The 17,395-nt window shown below is 35.3% G+C and overlaps 1 protein-coding gene across 1 annotated transcript in view; it reads right to left on the bottom strand.

Moving 5' to 3' along the window:
• The window catches only part of LOC142320938 (protein eva-1 homolog C-like), a 718,303-nt gene that overhangs the window by 632,405 nt on the left and 68,503 nt on the right, over nucleotides 1-17,395 (bottom strand). Inside the window, exon 2 of the mRNA XM_075358924.1 lies at nucleotides 12,771-12,859. Within this exon, the coding sequence (XP_075215039.1) occupies nucleotides 12,771-12,846 (76 nt within the window). The 5' untranslated portion in view covers nucleotides 12,847-12,859. The remainder of the gene's footprint in view (nucleotides 1-12,770; nucleotides 12,860-17,395) is intronic.

Here is a 17,395-nt window from a genome sequence, read left to right as displayed (position 1 = left end):
ATTCTCGTCTTCCACATGCCCGGTGCCCCAACACCTAAAGCATCTCTCAGTCTCCGTTCGTATGTAGGTACGGCAATTAACCCTCCCACTCTTAATTTCTCTGCTACTAGTTTCAATGCTTCCCTGTGAGTCGTTATTACCGTCGCATTTTTGGTGTTACCTGATGCCTCCATGATTGAGGTAATTTGAAAACTCTCACCCGTGCCAATAGTTTTCTCGACTGCTATCTTAAGTTCTTCTGTTGTTGTATCGTGCTCTAAGTCTTTAACGTGTACTATTGTTCTTCGATCACCCCTTGTCCTGACGTCAACTTGGAGGTCTGTTGCTCTGTCGCGGAGCAGCGTGGTAAACTCTCCTGCTTTTTGGGAACCCTTTATTCTCACTTCAACCTCTTGTTTCCTGCCCTTTCTTATAGACAGTACCTCGCCCGCCTCCTCTGCGGTTACCTTGTCTTTCATTGTTCTGACTAATTCTGCATACGTCTTCCCTTGAACTTTTACGACCACAGTTTTACTTTCAGGGATTGGAGGCGTTCCTCTCCTCGTAGAGGCCGATCTGGACCTCGCTCTCACTTGCTCTCCCTGACTTGGAATCACCATCTTGGAGAGTGTCTTCCCTTTTCTCATTATGTATATGACTATTTTTTTAATAGTCGTACCTGTCGTACCAGGGGGGATAATGAAGACCGCCGATTCCGTCTTCCCCACTACCCTCTTGAGTGCCCTGATCACGTGTGTTGCCGTGGTTCTTTCTCCTTTGCTAGAGTCGTAAATAATTAAATATCTAGTACCCCTACTAGTAATTCTGTTGTCTTCCAGAATTGTGGAGTCCTGGAGCACAAGTGATCCAGAATTCGCTCCTGTAAACTGGCTGTTAGGCCCTATCTTGGCCAGGTCAACAAAATGGCAATTATCCTCGCCCGTCTTTTACCGCAGGCACCTGGGTGAGCCTATTCATCACCCAGGTGGACCATCTAGCTGGGAGCCTGTCCAGTAGCTGTTCTTCGCTTAAGTCTGTATCCAAAATATCAGACATCCCATCGTGAAAGTGACCTTCCGTCTGTGTTCCAATATCCTCCTTTATTATTAATTCTCTGATAAATTCTCATAAATTTTCTCTTGGTATTAAAAATTTCAATAAACTAACAAGGCTTTGGCAGCCTCCCTCTCACGCGCTCTCTCTCTCTCTCTCTCTCTCTCTCTCTCTCTCATATAGGATACAATTTAAACAAGAATTTACTGAAAAAATGTTAATCGATATGAAAGTTGCAAACTGTTTTGTCAAAACCTTGTTACAAAGCTGTAAAGAGTATTCACTTTGCTTCATAGTCAATCGCGAACTAAAAATATTTACTGTAGCTCCAAAAAAGAAAAGAAAATTGACACGTATTTTGATTATAAACTGGTCTGTATTCTAAGTGATCTAGTGAAAAATTATTTATTTTTTTATTTCATGTTTTTTTTTATACCACTTTATATCAGATTAATTGAACCAATTGTAAGTAAAAAGTGTGTGTGTGTGTGTGTGTATATATATATATATATGTGTGTGTGTGTGTGTGTATGGGTGTGCGTGTGTGTGTGCGCGCGCGTGTGTGTGCGCATATATATATATACGCACATATATACATACGCATATATATGCGTGAAATATATATATACACTCACGCGCGCGCGCGCGCGCGAGTCTATTAAAAAACTAAAAGAAATCGCTTTCTGAATCAGTGGGAATGTGCTTCCACACATTTTCGGGCATTTCCGTTGTTTCTTAATAGAGTTCCTTTAAATTGGAAAACACCTCATCATTATATTTTCATTTATTATGTTAAAGAATATTTGGTATAGAAACATTCTGAACAAATGGTTTTGCAATTTATTCCCTTTATAAAGCAATATCGAGAAGAAATAATTTTGAAAATGAGTTTGAAACTGTTTCTCAAAACTATATTTCCCATTTCGTTTTGTTTTTTTTTTTATTTTCTTATTAAATTAATTGTTATTTAATTTACTTATATTTTAGTTAATGTATTCGACTCAAATTCGTTATGTTCTCTACACGTGTGGATTGACAGGTGTAGAGAACACGTGTAATCCACACGTAATTTCATTTATACTTTCGTCTTTTAATGGATGATGTAGAATGACATCGAGGGGATGGACATTCAGGATTTAAAGGTATTGAGAAAACTGGCAATCTAGCTAAAAATGTATGAAAACTCTATTTGATTTTTCTGAATAGGTGTGTCAAAGTTTTACATCTTTTGCCAGGGTAGATTTTAAGCAGTTTCTGATGTAACGAGAAAATATGGAAAATCCCTATCTTATAGATTTTCTTATTCAATGGTGTTATAAAACCTTTCTGAATCTTCATTACAGATACTAAATAAACTATAAGTAATGCTTTCAATTTTATAACCACACACATTATGCTTCAGCCTCATTTGAGATGTATGAGGCTCTATAGAAAAGTCATGAATTGCAGATTATCCCAGCAGTCCAATGAGATTAATAAGAATTTTTCAGAAAAATTTGAACCTCTTCAATGTAAAAGAAATTTCACTTCCATTTTTTGGAAATTTTCTCCTTCCCAGTATAGGATCTGAGATTAAAATTCTTTTTATATCCTTTTTTATGTAGAAGAGATGCAGAACTGTAGGCTCAGATAAATTGGCTATCCCCAAGAAGCCTTTTAAACTGAGGTGTTTGAGCTAAAACCGCTCCTTTAATGCAATCTTGCTGAAACCTTGTTTTAAATAAACGGGTTCCTACAGATTACTTAGTAATAATATATGTGACGTTCGGAAAATCTCTGGATATCTTAGATTATTGCAAGAGAATACATTACCAAAGTACCGTTATTAGTGTGACATACATACAATACATTACCTTATTAGTGTGACCGCTTTCACATAACTTCACATTTACTTCACAAGTAAATAAAATAAAAGTGGAGGACGCTGGAAAATTTTGCTTTTGCGTAAATGTCTTGGCATTTTTTTTTTTTTTTTATATATAATAGTTATAACATTGATAACCCTGAACTTTAAAATTTATCTTGAATCATCCATTGGTACATTATGAATTGTATTGTACTGCGCATTTAACTTCTATGACTTAAATAACTGGCACTTCAATTGATATACTACATATTTTCGTTCCAAATCACTCTAAACCTTTGTAATACAGGTTCTCTCTCATTGTATTTTTAAATTTTGGTAGATATGTATTACTTTTTAAATCGGTCAGTATTTTGTTACATCAGAGAATAAAACAGTTTGTATACATCTATAGCTATTATTTATGAAAAAATTAATTAGATATCAAAAGGATGATAAACAGTATTTTTAATCATATTAACTGTAAATATGTGTTGAAAAATGGTTTTATGAAAATATATAGAGATTAATCAAGTGTATTTGCCGTACAATTTAGAAATCTAAAAATAAGAATAAAATAAAACTTTAATTGGTTAAGATAAACAAATAAAATACAGTGATTGGTTTAATGTGTTTGGAAAAAATTAAGGCAGTTTTTTTGGTAAGGATAGGGTAAATTCATCGAGTTACTATTTATTCTGTATGAAGATGTAACTTTAAGTCATCAAATTATTATACAGATTTTAAGTCACCATGTGGATTATCACTAATTTACTGTACGCTTGCATTAGTTAACGAAATATAATTTTGATATGTACTGACATCATGTTATTAGTTTGAAAAAATATAAAATGAATGAATAAGAACTATTTATTCTATTCTAAAAAGACAGTCTTAATTTTTTTTAAGTATAAAGAGGTACTGTAATGTAAATTTAAGAAGCCATATGAAATAAAATTACGCATTCTGTTTACTACTGTAAAAACATGTTCTGAAGCTTCACATACAACTTCATTTAAATATTAACGTTTATATTTGGAACCTTAATCCAGTAATTATCATCTTCACTTCAAAACAAACTAGGACCGTTTCAGAAAGGACACTATAAAGAAATTCTTTTTCATTCGTGAAAGGACATCTTAGCAGTAGTTACCTTCATATCAATAAGGGCACCATAATTATTGTAGTTATTTTATTTTAATAATAACACAACTACCGCATGAAAATTAAGAAGGACAAAACGAAAGTAATGAAATGTAGTAGAAATAATGTAGATGGACCACTGAGTATAAAAATAGGAAAAGAAAAGATTATGGACGAAAAGAATTTTGTTATTTGGGAAGTAGAATTACTAAAAATTGACGAAGTAGGAACGATATAAATGCCGAATATCACAGGCAAAACGAGCTTTCCGTCAGATATATAATTTGCTTACATCAAAAATTAATTTAAAAATCAGGAAAACAATTTTGAAAGTATATGTTTGGAGCGTAGCTTTATATGGAAATGAAACTTGGACAACCAGAGTATCTGAGAAGCAAAGATTAGCAGCTTTTGAAATGTGGTCCTATAGAGGAATGTTAAAAATAAAATTGGTGGATAAATTGACAAATGAAGAGATATTGCGGCAGATTGACGGAAAGAAGCATTTGGAAAAGTATAGTTAAAAGATGAGATAGACCTATAAGCCACGTTAAGGCACCCTGGAATAGTCGCTTTGATATTGGAGAGACAGGTAGATGGAAAAAAATTCTGCAGGCAGTCAACGTTTAGATTATGTAAAACAAATTGTTAGGGATGTAGGATGTAGAGGTTATACCGAAATGAAACGACTGGCACTAGATAGGGAATCTTGAAGAGCTGCATCAAACCAGTCATACGACTGAAGAAAAAAAAAATCTGATGTGATCATCACATGACTTCATTGTACACCTATAAAAATACATATACACATTTTTTTTTAAATAAAAAGTACATAAAATTTTATTTCATTAATAATTTCTGATATTTTTTCATATATATATATTTTTTTGTTATTATTTATTGTAATTATTTTTTTTTCAATCAGAGGTTAATAAATTAATAAATGAAATAAAAAGTTAATAAAAAAAAAAGGAAACGAAATATGATTCGAACCGATGTGCCTTCTCGTAGTAAGATCCAAATATTTTATTAATTAATATTTTATTTGGCTATAACATTGGAACCAATGAAAACAATTACCACTTATAATATAACGTTGAAAAATCTCAATGAATACTTATTATTGCAGTTAAAAGTTCAAAATCCAAATTTTAAGGATTTCGAGCTTTTTTGGACACTTCTCGTCCAGTCAATTTCAATCAAAAGGGGAGGTGCACAATTAGATGTTACAACAGTCCTAAATCCAAAATTTCAACATTCTACGCCTAATCGTTTTTGAGTTATGCGAGATACATACGTACGTACGTAAGACGTCACGCCGAAACTAGTCAAAATGGATTTAGGGATGGTCAAAGTTGATATTTCCATTGAAATCTGAAAACCGAAATTTTTTTCGATCATTATACTTTCTTTAATTCGTACAAGGAAGTAAAAATAATAACATAGCGGTATTATTATATTTGTATGTATTCAAATAATAAAAAGATAGGTAGGATAATACTAAAGATAGGTTTTAATGATAAATCTGTCTTTTACCTTATAATTTATCTGTTAGATTTGATTTAAAAAGTATAATTTTTACAAGTATATGACACTTTCTACACATATATATAAATTAAATATTACATTACATGTTTTCGATTACTATTATATCTAACTATAAAAATTATTACTTCAGAAACACCATTAAAAATGTATATAAAGAAATAAATTTTAACAATCAGAAAACTCTAAACATTCATACATGTATGAGCAGTAATGAAATTTCATCACCCGTTGGGTAGGTTTCATCACTACTGTTTGAATTGCACACTACTTTTTTATTGTCTTAAAAAGAAAAAAAACACTTAAATTCGGTTTAGCTATATTCATCCGCTAAATCTATTTATTATTATTATTATTATATATATTTTTTTTTTTTTTTGAAGTTTTAGGAACATCGACTGCTATGGTCATTAGCCCCTTCCACATCAAAAGAAAAAATTGTTTTTCCCACCCTGTTAAAAGCACGAGCGACGTAATCGGTAGACTAGTCTTGTCAGAAAATCATCAAAAAATAGACTTGTTAAGGTATATTACAATACCCCAAAAGAAACACAATATGACATATGTATGGGTATATATTTGCATATGTGTGTAAGGATCCTTGCTACTTAAAATCACTAAAAACTCACACATTAAACACTGCAAAAATACTTAAACCATTTCCAATGAAATTTTGTCAGTATTTAAATGCTGCAACAGTATCATACGATATTATGCAGCATTATTGATTTAGTAATAGATATTTTAATATAAGAGAAAAATTAATATAATTGACTAATATATAATAGATATTGCAGCACAATTTTAATCTCATTTTTTATGCTATTTTATGTCTAGGCTTCCACTTAGTCCATCCTTTTTACTTCTCTTCTCCATCTTCCTGAAGGCCACAATGTCAAATTCCAAGGTATCAGACGCCTCAAAGATGAAATATTCAGATCCCCGCCGGAAATCGCACAGGATTTCCTGCTGCCGGCATCAAATGACATCGGCTATGGTGGCGTGGTGAGAAGTAATCACAGTCGAGAACTGAATGCACTCACCGGTAGAGCATATGGAGCGGCCGAAATCCTCGCCCTCGCACTTAATGGCCCGTGAGTTTTTGGAGGTTCCATTTTTGTTTTTGTTTTTTTTAATTTTCCTTCTTTTTTTCTGTTCCCTGTATAGCGATTTTGCGATTTCTACCTTAGCTACAAACTTCTTGTCCGTTATTCATTCACTTTCCTTCATCTTGGAACTCGTCGAAGGCTCCTTGGTGGAGATGAACTCTTTCATTCAATAGCGTCAGTTTTCGTCTTTAAAAACTTAAGGCAGCCATTCCAGCCTTTACTTTTTCCGGGCACTTAGGTCTATTAAGCGTCAGAACATGCGACGCGGAAGGTAAAACTTCTCCGTTCCTTTGCTTGTCCAATCGTCGATATGCAACAACTCCTTGTGCATGATGCTTCACAACGATTTCTTTTTCAGATCAATTTATCAAATCTCTGCATAATATAACACCTTTGGACGTATTAAGCGTGCCATTTGGAAAAACTTCAGAATCAAATAAACCAATCTGTGTCTTTCAAAAGCCGTGATACCTGTAGGTCATTAACATTCTCTACAAACAGTCCTTTAGCCGTCTTCCTAGTTTCTTTAACAGATCCTCCAGCAGCTTCCGTGATCCCACGAGCAATGACGAAAGGACTGTCTTTCAAAAATCTCCTTCTTTCTTCTTAACGACCAAATAGTTGGGAAATAGTCACTACTCTTAGGTCGAACCTTTGTTTAATCCTTTTTTTCCAAAACTATTAATTTTTTTTTTATCGCTAAATTTGATACTCTTCCTCTTCTTTACTTGTGAAGACGAGAGTCTTCTTCGCTTTCCAGGACGAGGGGTTTTATGTGAATCCTTTGCAGTGGAAGTTGAACGTTCCAATAATCCTATGTTTCGGCAGTCAATATGTCGCAAGGTATAAGCGGAGAGACAGCTGAGCGTGTCCCGGATCATTGACCCTGTATGGGTTCCCCCAGTCAGCTACCTACCTACCACAAATTTATCCCGGGCAAGGGCGGTCAGGTACTGCCTGGCTCACGATACCGATACCGATACAGGGCCCGCACGTAGCAGTAAGAGCTCCGATATCCTTACCCATGGACAATTCCTGCCAAGGGCCGAAGTCACTGTCGCACAATGGGCGGCGCAAGACTTCAGTTGAGTACGCTCACAGCAAGCCACCCTAAACCGGCTCCACAACCTGGAATAGGGATAGGCTACTCCCCATTCTCACTCCACCCAGCGTCGGCTAAACTGTTCATTGTCATCTCTCCCACCGCCTCTGCAAGCAGTGAAACCGAGAAGAGTAACCACAACCAGTTCGGGACCGCCAATCCCGTAATCCACAAGGAAGCTCCTGAGCAAGACGATCTCCCCATTGGCTGACATAAATGGAAGTACCGAAGTACGATGTCGTTCCCGCCCCGGACATGTGCGTAGATGTTATTGCGTGAACGTGGTGTTGGATTTTACCGGAGCATTATTGTTACTATTTACAGGCATTTCATGTATCGTAAACACTGTGTAATACTAATAATTAAACAATTAAATATGTCTTTTTTTATATACTACAGGTATGTATCTGTACATATATATATATATATATATATATATATATATATATATATATATATATATATATATATATGTACATATGTCAATTAAATGGCAATCTGAATCATAAAGTTGGTCATTAAATGTCGTGATTTTGTAATGTGTTAAAATTATATTTATATATTTTCTAAGATAAAAACAGGTCCAAATATGAGAATATACTACAGATGATAATATCCCTCAAAAAAAATCCTAACACTACGCGGAATAAAAAAACATCAGCGATTACCGGACCGCTCAGCATGGTGATCATCATCAGCACCATCTTCCGGAACTCCAAAAACGATGATACCATCCACAGGATTTATGATGAAGTTTCTTCAGGAAAAGGATCGTGTGATGAGGGGATGAGGGACCGCCCCCTGCAGAGCTGCCGTTCGTTCGTGCTTGCACGAGTGGGCGATAGCGATGAGGCACGGGACTTTCAAACTTCCGAGCGAAGAAGACCGAGTCCCAGTGTGGATGCCCCACTCGGGGTATCCCCATTATAGGTGTTTGCTTTAAAACCGAGTCTGGGTTCCCGGGGTGGGGACCCAGGAATGGCATAGCCGGGCGATCCTATTCTGGGGGTTTGAGGCAGGCGCAAAGAAAAATTCAACCGGCGGGCCGACCTATCATGTCGAATGTTAAGCCGGTAGACGGGGCCCGTTAGAGTATACGACTGTGTTATACGGGAGTCGGCTGATAAATTTTGCACACTAGTGTGCTACACGAAACAAAGGTTACTATCGAGTTGTGCGTGGTAGCACATGATAGCTAAAATCCCCCTCTACAAACCTGCGATAATGCGTTGAAATCCGTTTACCAGTTTGTTTTCATTAGCAGTTAAAATGGAGTAGAGTACGGTCAATATGTCAACACAGTTAAAACGGCGCGCAGTGATCAAATTTTTAACAGCAGAAAGTGTGAATCCTACGAATATTTTTCATCGTTTAAAAGCAGTTTACGGTAGTGAAACTGTTTACAGGGGTACTGTGAACAGGTGGGCTTAGAAATGTGAAGCTGATAAAGCGACAATTGAGGACGCACCTTGCAGCGGACGTCCAATTTTTGTGACTGACGAGAAACATCGAAAAGAGGTGGACGATTTGCTTCAAAGTGACCAGCGAATCACCCAGCAACGCACCTCTATTCAGTAAGGCATATCTAAAGAACGAGTAAGGCATATTATCGAGCAATTGGGTTACCGTAAAATCTGTGCACGATGGGTACCATGCAAACTGACGGACGAACACAAGCAGCGTCGTATCGAATGTTGCGAAGAATACAGGGCTATTGTGCGGACGGAAACGACTTCCTTTTCAATACTGTGACCGGGGATGAGAGTTGCATACATCATTACGACCCGGAAGAAAAATGGCGAAGCATGGAATACAGACATCGTATTCTATGCTTTTGGGTTATGAATCGTCAAAACCCAAAAAATTCAAAAGTCGAGCTTCTGCGAAGAAACTCCTTTTGACGGTGTTTTGAGACACCAAACACGTTTATACGACTGAGTATCTGGAACATGAGATGACTGTGAACTTCGAATGGTACATTGAGACGTTAAGACAACTCAGACGACGAGTATGTCGCATTCGAAAGACAAGCATGCCCATAATCTTGCAACATGACAATGCGCGGCCTTACACATCGCACACCACTACAGAGATTCTCCGCAAGTTTGAGCCTATTCCATATCCGCCATTCTCACAGGATTTGGCTCCGTGCGACTTCATCTTCTTGCCTCATCCCAAGAGGGATCTCAAAAGTAATTATTACACAATCGACGATGAGGTGAAGGAAGCTGTGTTTCCTTGGATCCGAGAAATACCACCAGAATCTTTCAGTGACGGAATGCAAAAACTTGTCACACGCTGGAAAAAGTGTATAAGTGTAAACGGGGATTAAACTGAAAAATAAATACTGCATTTTGTAGCTAAGGTATTATACTATTATTCGTTTTTTATTTCATTCAAATATCTGTTGTTTTCATTCTCATGCTATACATATATCTGCAAAATTTATCAGCCGAGCCTCTTATTTAACTGTAGGTCCCATGTTAGGAGGGGAAAAAAGTAAGCCTGTTTTAATCCCTGCAGTACATTCACTAAAAAAAAAAAAAAAAAAACTAGATGTATAGATTTTTCAAGCTTATTAGGCACATATTTATACGTAAAAGTACACACAGTTCAAATTAAAGAGAAGTAATGTATAACCTGGTCCGACAATGTACTTTCCTCCTAAAGTTAACATTACATATTAATTCATGAAAATTAATTTTTGTTTGTATTAAAAAAATGTAATAGTTTATTGTTATAATCCATTTTATATAACAGATTATTCATAACAACAGTTATAAAAAGTAAATAACTCTACGAAATAGTTGAAATTATCCAAGACGTAAAATCTAGGTTAGCTTACGGTTGTGAGTGTCCGACTATGAAAGATGAATAGTGGAGAATATCAACATCTCATTCCGCGTCTCAGTTTGTCAGAAAATATAACAAATTAACTGTACAGTAATCATAATTATGTATACATAAACACTTTGTCATCTAAACTGACTGTACGGTTCTGTTTGTAGAAATAACAGACTTGATTAGTTCAAATTATTTCCGCGTCGAAAGTTAATTGGGTTGCAATATAAGATCTGTGCATAACAAAGTTCCTCATCTTGCACTGCATAACCCCACAACCTAGCAACTAAAACCCGATTAATCAAACCGACCAAATTGTTATAATTACAATTGATAGAAGTTGAATTAATTATCAATGTTTCTTCATCACCCATCAAATAAAAATATTTAATTAATTACCAAATTTTCTTCATCATTGCGTATAAAAATTGTTTTATAATACGAAATTTTAATTAAAAAAATAATTATATTTTTGAAAAACGTAAAAAGTATTGTGTTTATCTTAAATAAACGATAACAACGAGTAAAGCTTGGTCATTTTCAATCTGTAACAGCTGAAAACACTTTAAATAAAACAAAGTGTATGAAATTATTACAGTAATTCGAAAAAACTTCAATGTTTTTGTATCTACTTTTTGTTAATTTTTTTTTTTACTTTATGTACCAAATACAATATAGATTTATAAAAATCTTCAAAATATTTTCAAGATTATAAATAAGAAACAAAACCTTTAATCTGAGAAATTACAAACACATTAATAAGTACAGAAATATTTATAAGAAACAAGAACTGAATAAAATTGTTCAAGTAAAAAATAAATGGAAATACAATTGTTATTCAAAGATTATTATTATTATTATTATTAATGTTGTTATTTAATATAATTAAAAAAAAAGAACTATTTCTTTCTCTTTTTATAATAATAAAACATCAAATTATACATCAGCATATCCTATCATCTTTCCACTATATTCTCTAAACATGTGTGAAGGTAGAGGAGAGGCTTTTCATTACTGTGTATATAGCAAGCTTAATTTAATTAAAATATTTGGTAACAAAATAAAACTTCAGGAGAATTTAACTCATTGTATGGAGCGTTAATAAGAATTAACCAAGAATAACATATTCTTGGATTCAAGTAAGTGTATTGGACGACGATTGGTTTTGGCCATAAAAATGTTTAAAGTATTAATTATATTTCGGTTTAAGGTTCTATGTGAAGTAAACTGCTTTCAAAAGTATTTTGAAAAGTATATTTCCCGTTTCTGTTTTTTTTTTTTTTTTTTTTTTTTTTTTTAGTTTATATTTTACATTTTTTGTATATCTTATTCAATCTTTCTTTATATGGATTTTTCTTTATCATAATAAAAAATACATCAAAATATAAACACAGTTTTTCGTTTTTTTATTTTTAAATTTATAAATACGCATAAATTTAATCTTAAAAAAATATTTTTAAGAATTTCGGTTTAAAGTATTTTTGGCATTCAATCGATGTTGAATTTTATGACTAGGATTATTAAATTTAAAAAAAAACAATTGAAATTATGGTAAATTTTTTAATTTATTTCAAGCAATAGAATTCATTTTAGTAAAATGATTTAATTCACAATAAAGTTTAAATTAAAACCATGATTATTTTTTTCTATACAGAAAGATAGATGCAATTATTATAACATTTTCCAAGGATACGTAGAAAGGGTAGTTACTTATTCCCATTTTATTTCAGTTAAACAAGTAGGATGGTGTGAAGGAAAAGGAAAAGGATAGAGTAAAATACAGATTGAGAAGATCAAGTACTTAGGAAGCGTTGAAGGATGCACTTAAAGTAAAAGATGAAAGAATGGAACCGAGTTTTCCCTCTTCTTGAGTAGAACATTAAGGAAAATATAGATAATGGTATTACCATTTAGAATTTTGCAGATTTATATCACCGGCGCTAGTAGTAGTAATAATAACAGTAAGAAATGGTCTACAATAATATAACTAGACTGTATTATATACGTACATTAAAGTAACATTAATATATTATGTAGATATTTTATAAAATATTATATACTTAATATTATTTCATTATGTAGACTTGTAATTATTATTATAATTTTTCATAACAAAATTACTAAAATATTACTTTAAATACTAAAATTTACTTACCAAGATTATCTGCACATAAAAGTTGGAATTGAAGAAAAAGCCAAATTAAAATAAGCCACAGAAAATTTTTCTTCATGTCTCAGCTAAATCTGCAATAACAAAATTGTATTATTAAGCTGATTTCTTACGGAGAAACCCATAATGGCAGCACATCAAATAATTATTTCATGGTATTTTAAAATCTAGTCTCACAATTATGTTTTTTAAAATACTATACTTACAAAAAAAACAAGTAATAATAAATATAATTTTTTTAAATCACGATTTCAAATTTAAATTGGAAAAAGCTCTACAGAAATTGTACTTAAAATATAAACTTACTGTAGTGACCATTCCGATTGTTAAACAGTCATCAAAAAAATAAATATAAATTAAACAAAAATTACATACTGACAAATAGTGTTAATTGGCAAGTAATAGATATTATTTACAAAAACTATTAGAAAAACAAAACAATTTAGCTAAATTATTTAAATAAGAATAAAAAATAGAACTCAAAAAAAATACCCATAACGTATTATCATATATTTTTTTACTTTTTTCCTTATAAAAATTCAGCTGAAAATATGTTTTATAATGTTTCATAGTCTTGTTTATTTGCTAATTAAACTTTTTTAAATAAATTTTCTTTGTCCTTTTTATCAATTTTTTTCTTTTTTTTCCACATCTAATAATGATAATTGTTTAAAAATCAAAATGGCCATCTTGATTTACATATTAATTTAATTATTTGTATATAATTTTGAGGAATAACTTGTTTTCCAGTAATTTCTATAACCGTTAGCGTAGTATTTTTTTAATATTTATTCTTTAAGAGGGAGCTTAGCAGAAATGGCTTACCGACAGAATGGCTATGGCAAATGGCTTACCGCCAGTTGTGATTATTCCTGCCCGCACGGGTAAAACATTGGGGACAAGGAGTTTCAGAGGGATCCCATGACTGAATTCACTAACTGCGACTAACGCCTTCTTGTTAATTTTCGTCAGTTCTGAAATAGTGGCCGCAAGTAAAGCGCCGTGATCAGATAACATCTGAACAAGTTTTTTCAGCTAACTGCAGGATCCGCACTGTTGAATACCTAAATTCGGGTGAGCTTGTTTTGACGCAGCGGTGGCAAAAGATAAATCTGGTTTAACCAGGTTCCGTGAATTAAGTGTTTTTCTGTACTCTCTGCGTGCAGCCGGAAAAGAGAGCTTCAGCTCGATAGAGAGTCTGAGAATCGCCTTTTCCTCTTTAGAAGTTGGCCAATCTCGAGATCGGGCTGCTTATCACTACTACAGTTCACACATTTTTCATCCGCATGGCAGTCAGTGTCATTGTTGCCTTCCTGAGCACATCGAGCACAGATCTTCGTCTTCGAGCAAGATGTTAATGTGTAACTATAACCTGGCATTTGAACATCGATGCGGGTTGGGTATAAATGGCCTTACCGGAACTGACACGTAACCCACTTTAACCTGCTCTGGTAATACCGGAAGATTAAATTTTAATGTAAGAGATGGGGTTGGTTCTTCCGACCCGCTCTGCTTTTTCATGATACGATTCACACTTATTACTTCTTGGGTTCATCTGCTAAGTTCATCAGCTATTTCTGTTATGTCCAACTGCAGAAGGTCTCTGCAAAAAATTACTCCGTGACTGGTATTCAAATTTTTGTGGCACATCGCACTTACGTGTGTACTGCCCATATTAGTTAGTAATACGTAAGAGAGATCTACTCTGTTCATTGTTCTGGATTTCAATTAATATCGATCCATCACTTAATTTTTGGTGTTCTTCGGTGAGCCACACGATCCTGTTACAACCTTGTTGATCAGGACCTTGTGAAGGGAACTTATCTTCCTGAATACTTCGCATAACAACAAATTTAAAATCTTTAACCTGTGGATGGTCTGCTTCACAATTCGCATTGGTTACTCCAGTACTGATATCCTCGTTAGACAAAGCTGATCGAGGCCTTTTGACAAGACTGAATTTGGTGATATTTCCAGATGGACCACCAGCCATCATAGAAGTTTCTTGTAGGCATGTAAATTTGGTCTCACGAGTATCGGCGATATAAAGGAACACTCCAGCAGAGCGCACGCGTCTTATTATGTCTTTCATTGTCATTTTTAATTAATTATCGAAATAATTAAAAGATCTTCCACTAATTTATTTTTCTGCAAAAAAAAATGTTTTCCGTCACTGCCATAGTTGTCGTTTGTTAGTACCGTCATATTATCATAGTTGTTCGGTTTAAATAACACTCATTTTAGTTGTTCGGTTTAAGACACACACATAATTAGTAATGTACTAAAATTATTCGTGAATATCTCGAAATCGTCTGACTTTCAGTAGTTTATTCGAATATCTTGCTTTTAATCAACAAATAAAGAAGCAGATTTAAATCTGTATAGATTTGAATATTTGTTTTCCTGAATAAAATCTACAGTAGGTAAATTATACATATGAAATTATAATTATTTGCATTTAATTATTTGCATTTTTTCTTCATTCTCATTTTTTCCCCTTTATTCTTTATCCTTTTAGAGCAATTTTTGTTTTGTTTTAATGTCTACTATTAGTTTATTTAATAACGTGTATTTTTTTAAAATATATTAATCTGAAAATATTAATATAACATTTTTTCCCTTTATCAATCTTATATATATATATAAGTGAATATTTGTTCGTTTATTCCGTATGCGTTCCTATATCATTCATCCAATTGTGATGAAACTTTGGTGTGTTATGCGCACGCTCGCAAAGGTTTCTGATTGGTTTGGATCTGCTAGGTGGCACTGGGGTCTCCAGACCTGGCGTCCAGGATCCAAGGATGGGAAGTATGGGAAGGATACACAACTAGTGATCATCAGGCTATTGTTATGACAATTACTGGCGGTGAATGTGGAAGAGGCCAACATGCCAATGAGGGCTGGAGTACTAGGAACCTGGACCAGGCAGCATTCGCAGAAGGACTTGATCTAAGAACAGTCGAGGAGACTCCTGCAGCTGAAGAGAAGGCTGTACGCCTAGTGGAATGTCTGCGGGAGGCCTGCGACAGGTCACTACAAGATAAAAGATCACCCTCCGGCGTACTGGTGGAACGCGGAGATAGGCGCAAAAAGCAAGGAATGTCATCACCTCAGGAGACTGACAACGAGGGCATATCATTGCGCCGTCAGGACCTTATATACGGCACATTCTATAAAATTTGCAAGAAAGAACTAAATAACCTAATAAGGGAGTCGAAAAAAGAACGTTGGAGGAAACTACTGGCCGAAGTTGAGAATGACCCATGGGGGAGACCCTATAAGCTTCTCGTGAGAAATGCGTTAAAACCCAGAGCTCCTGCTTCGAGAGAGGAATCGGAGGTTAGGCGCATTAAATATGGACTCTTTCCACACGGGGACGCACTGACGGAAGACATCGAGACAGGAACGGAACTCCCGATGCCGTTCACCGGTGCCGAACTCGCGGCGGCAGTTGCCCACATGTCAGCGGACAAATCTCCTGGCCCAGATCATCTCTGGCGGCCCGGGCTCGGTCCGATACGATATTGGACGTATACAACGCCTGCCTAAGCGAGGGAATTTTCCCACGAACATGGAGAACTCAAAGACTAGTCCTTGTGCAAAAGCCTGGAAAGGATTCAGAGCTACCCTCATCATACAGACCTCTCGCCATGATCGACGCTGTAGCAAAGCTGTTTGAGCGGATGATTCAGCGGAGATTAGAAGATGCGATTGAAGAAAAGGGTAGCCTATCCGAGAATCAATATGGCTTTCGGAGGGGTAGATCAACCCTTGATGCAGTGGCTGCTGTCCATCGAATAGCTGAAGGGATCATCAGGGGAGAAGAAAACCGGGTCAAAGGCAGTCTATGCGTATTGGTGACTCTTGAAGTGAGAAACGCGTTCAACAGTGTCTCACACGCTGCAATAGGTAGGGCCTTGATAACACGCAGAGTTCCACGATATATATAATAAAAATTATAATATCGTATCTGACCGGGCGTAAATTGCGCTGTGAAGTGGAGAATGGGATAGTGGAGCGAATCATCGAAAGTTTCCTTACTGGGCTATGCTGACGATCTGGCCCTCGTGGCCGATGCCAAGAACAGGAGAGAGGCACAGACGAGAAGGTAACCAATGCTTACAACACAATAAGCGGATGGATGAACGAAGTTGGGCTGCAGATGGTGCCCTACTGGCAAGGAACGGGGGGTTGGTGTAGCGACCTGACACGCTACGAGGCGGGATCTTCTCCCCTCGGGGGGGAATTGAGATGCAGATGGTGCCCGAAAAGACAGAAGCTGTCGAACAAAGAACAAAGAATAGTGTCACGACCGGCGGTTAAGTACTTAGGCGTCTGGATAGACGCCCGGCTTCGTTTCGGCACACGTAAAGGAGGCATGTGAAAAAGTTGAAAAGAACAAGGAAGTTAGTTGCTGCCCTTCTCCCGAACTGCCATGGCACGAAGCAGCAAAGGAGGAAACTACTTGTAAGCGTAGTTTATTCAACCCTACTCTATGGAGCAGAGGTATGGGGGAGAGTAACGAAGTACCAAAAGGACAAAGGCATGATGGAGTCCTTACACAGGAGGTGCTGCCTAAGAATCATACAGGATCGTGTCGAAGGATG

Source organism: Lycorma delicatula, chromosome 3 (assembly GCF_047948215.1).
Source record: "Lycorma delicatula isolate Av1 chromosome 3, ASM4794821v1, whole genome shotgun sequence".
Lineage (NCBI taxonomy): Eukaryota > Metazoa > Arthropoda > Insecta > Hemiptera > Fulgoridae > Lycorma > Lycorma delicatula.
The sequence above is the reverse complement of the archived record's forward strand: the minus strand, read 5'-3'. Positions and strand labels throughout refer to the sequence as shown.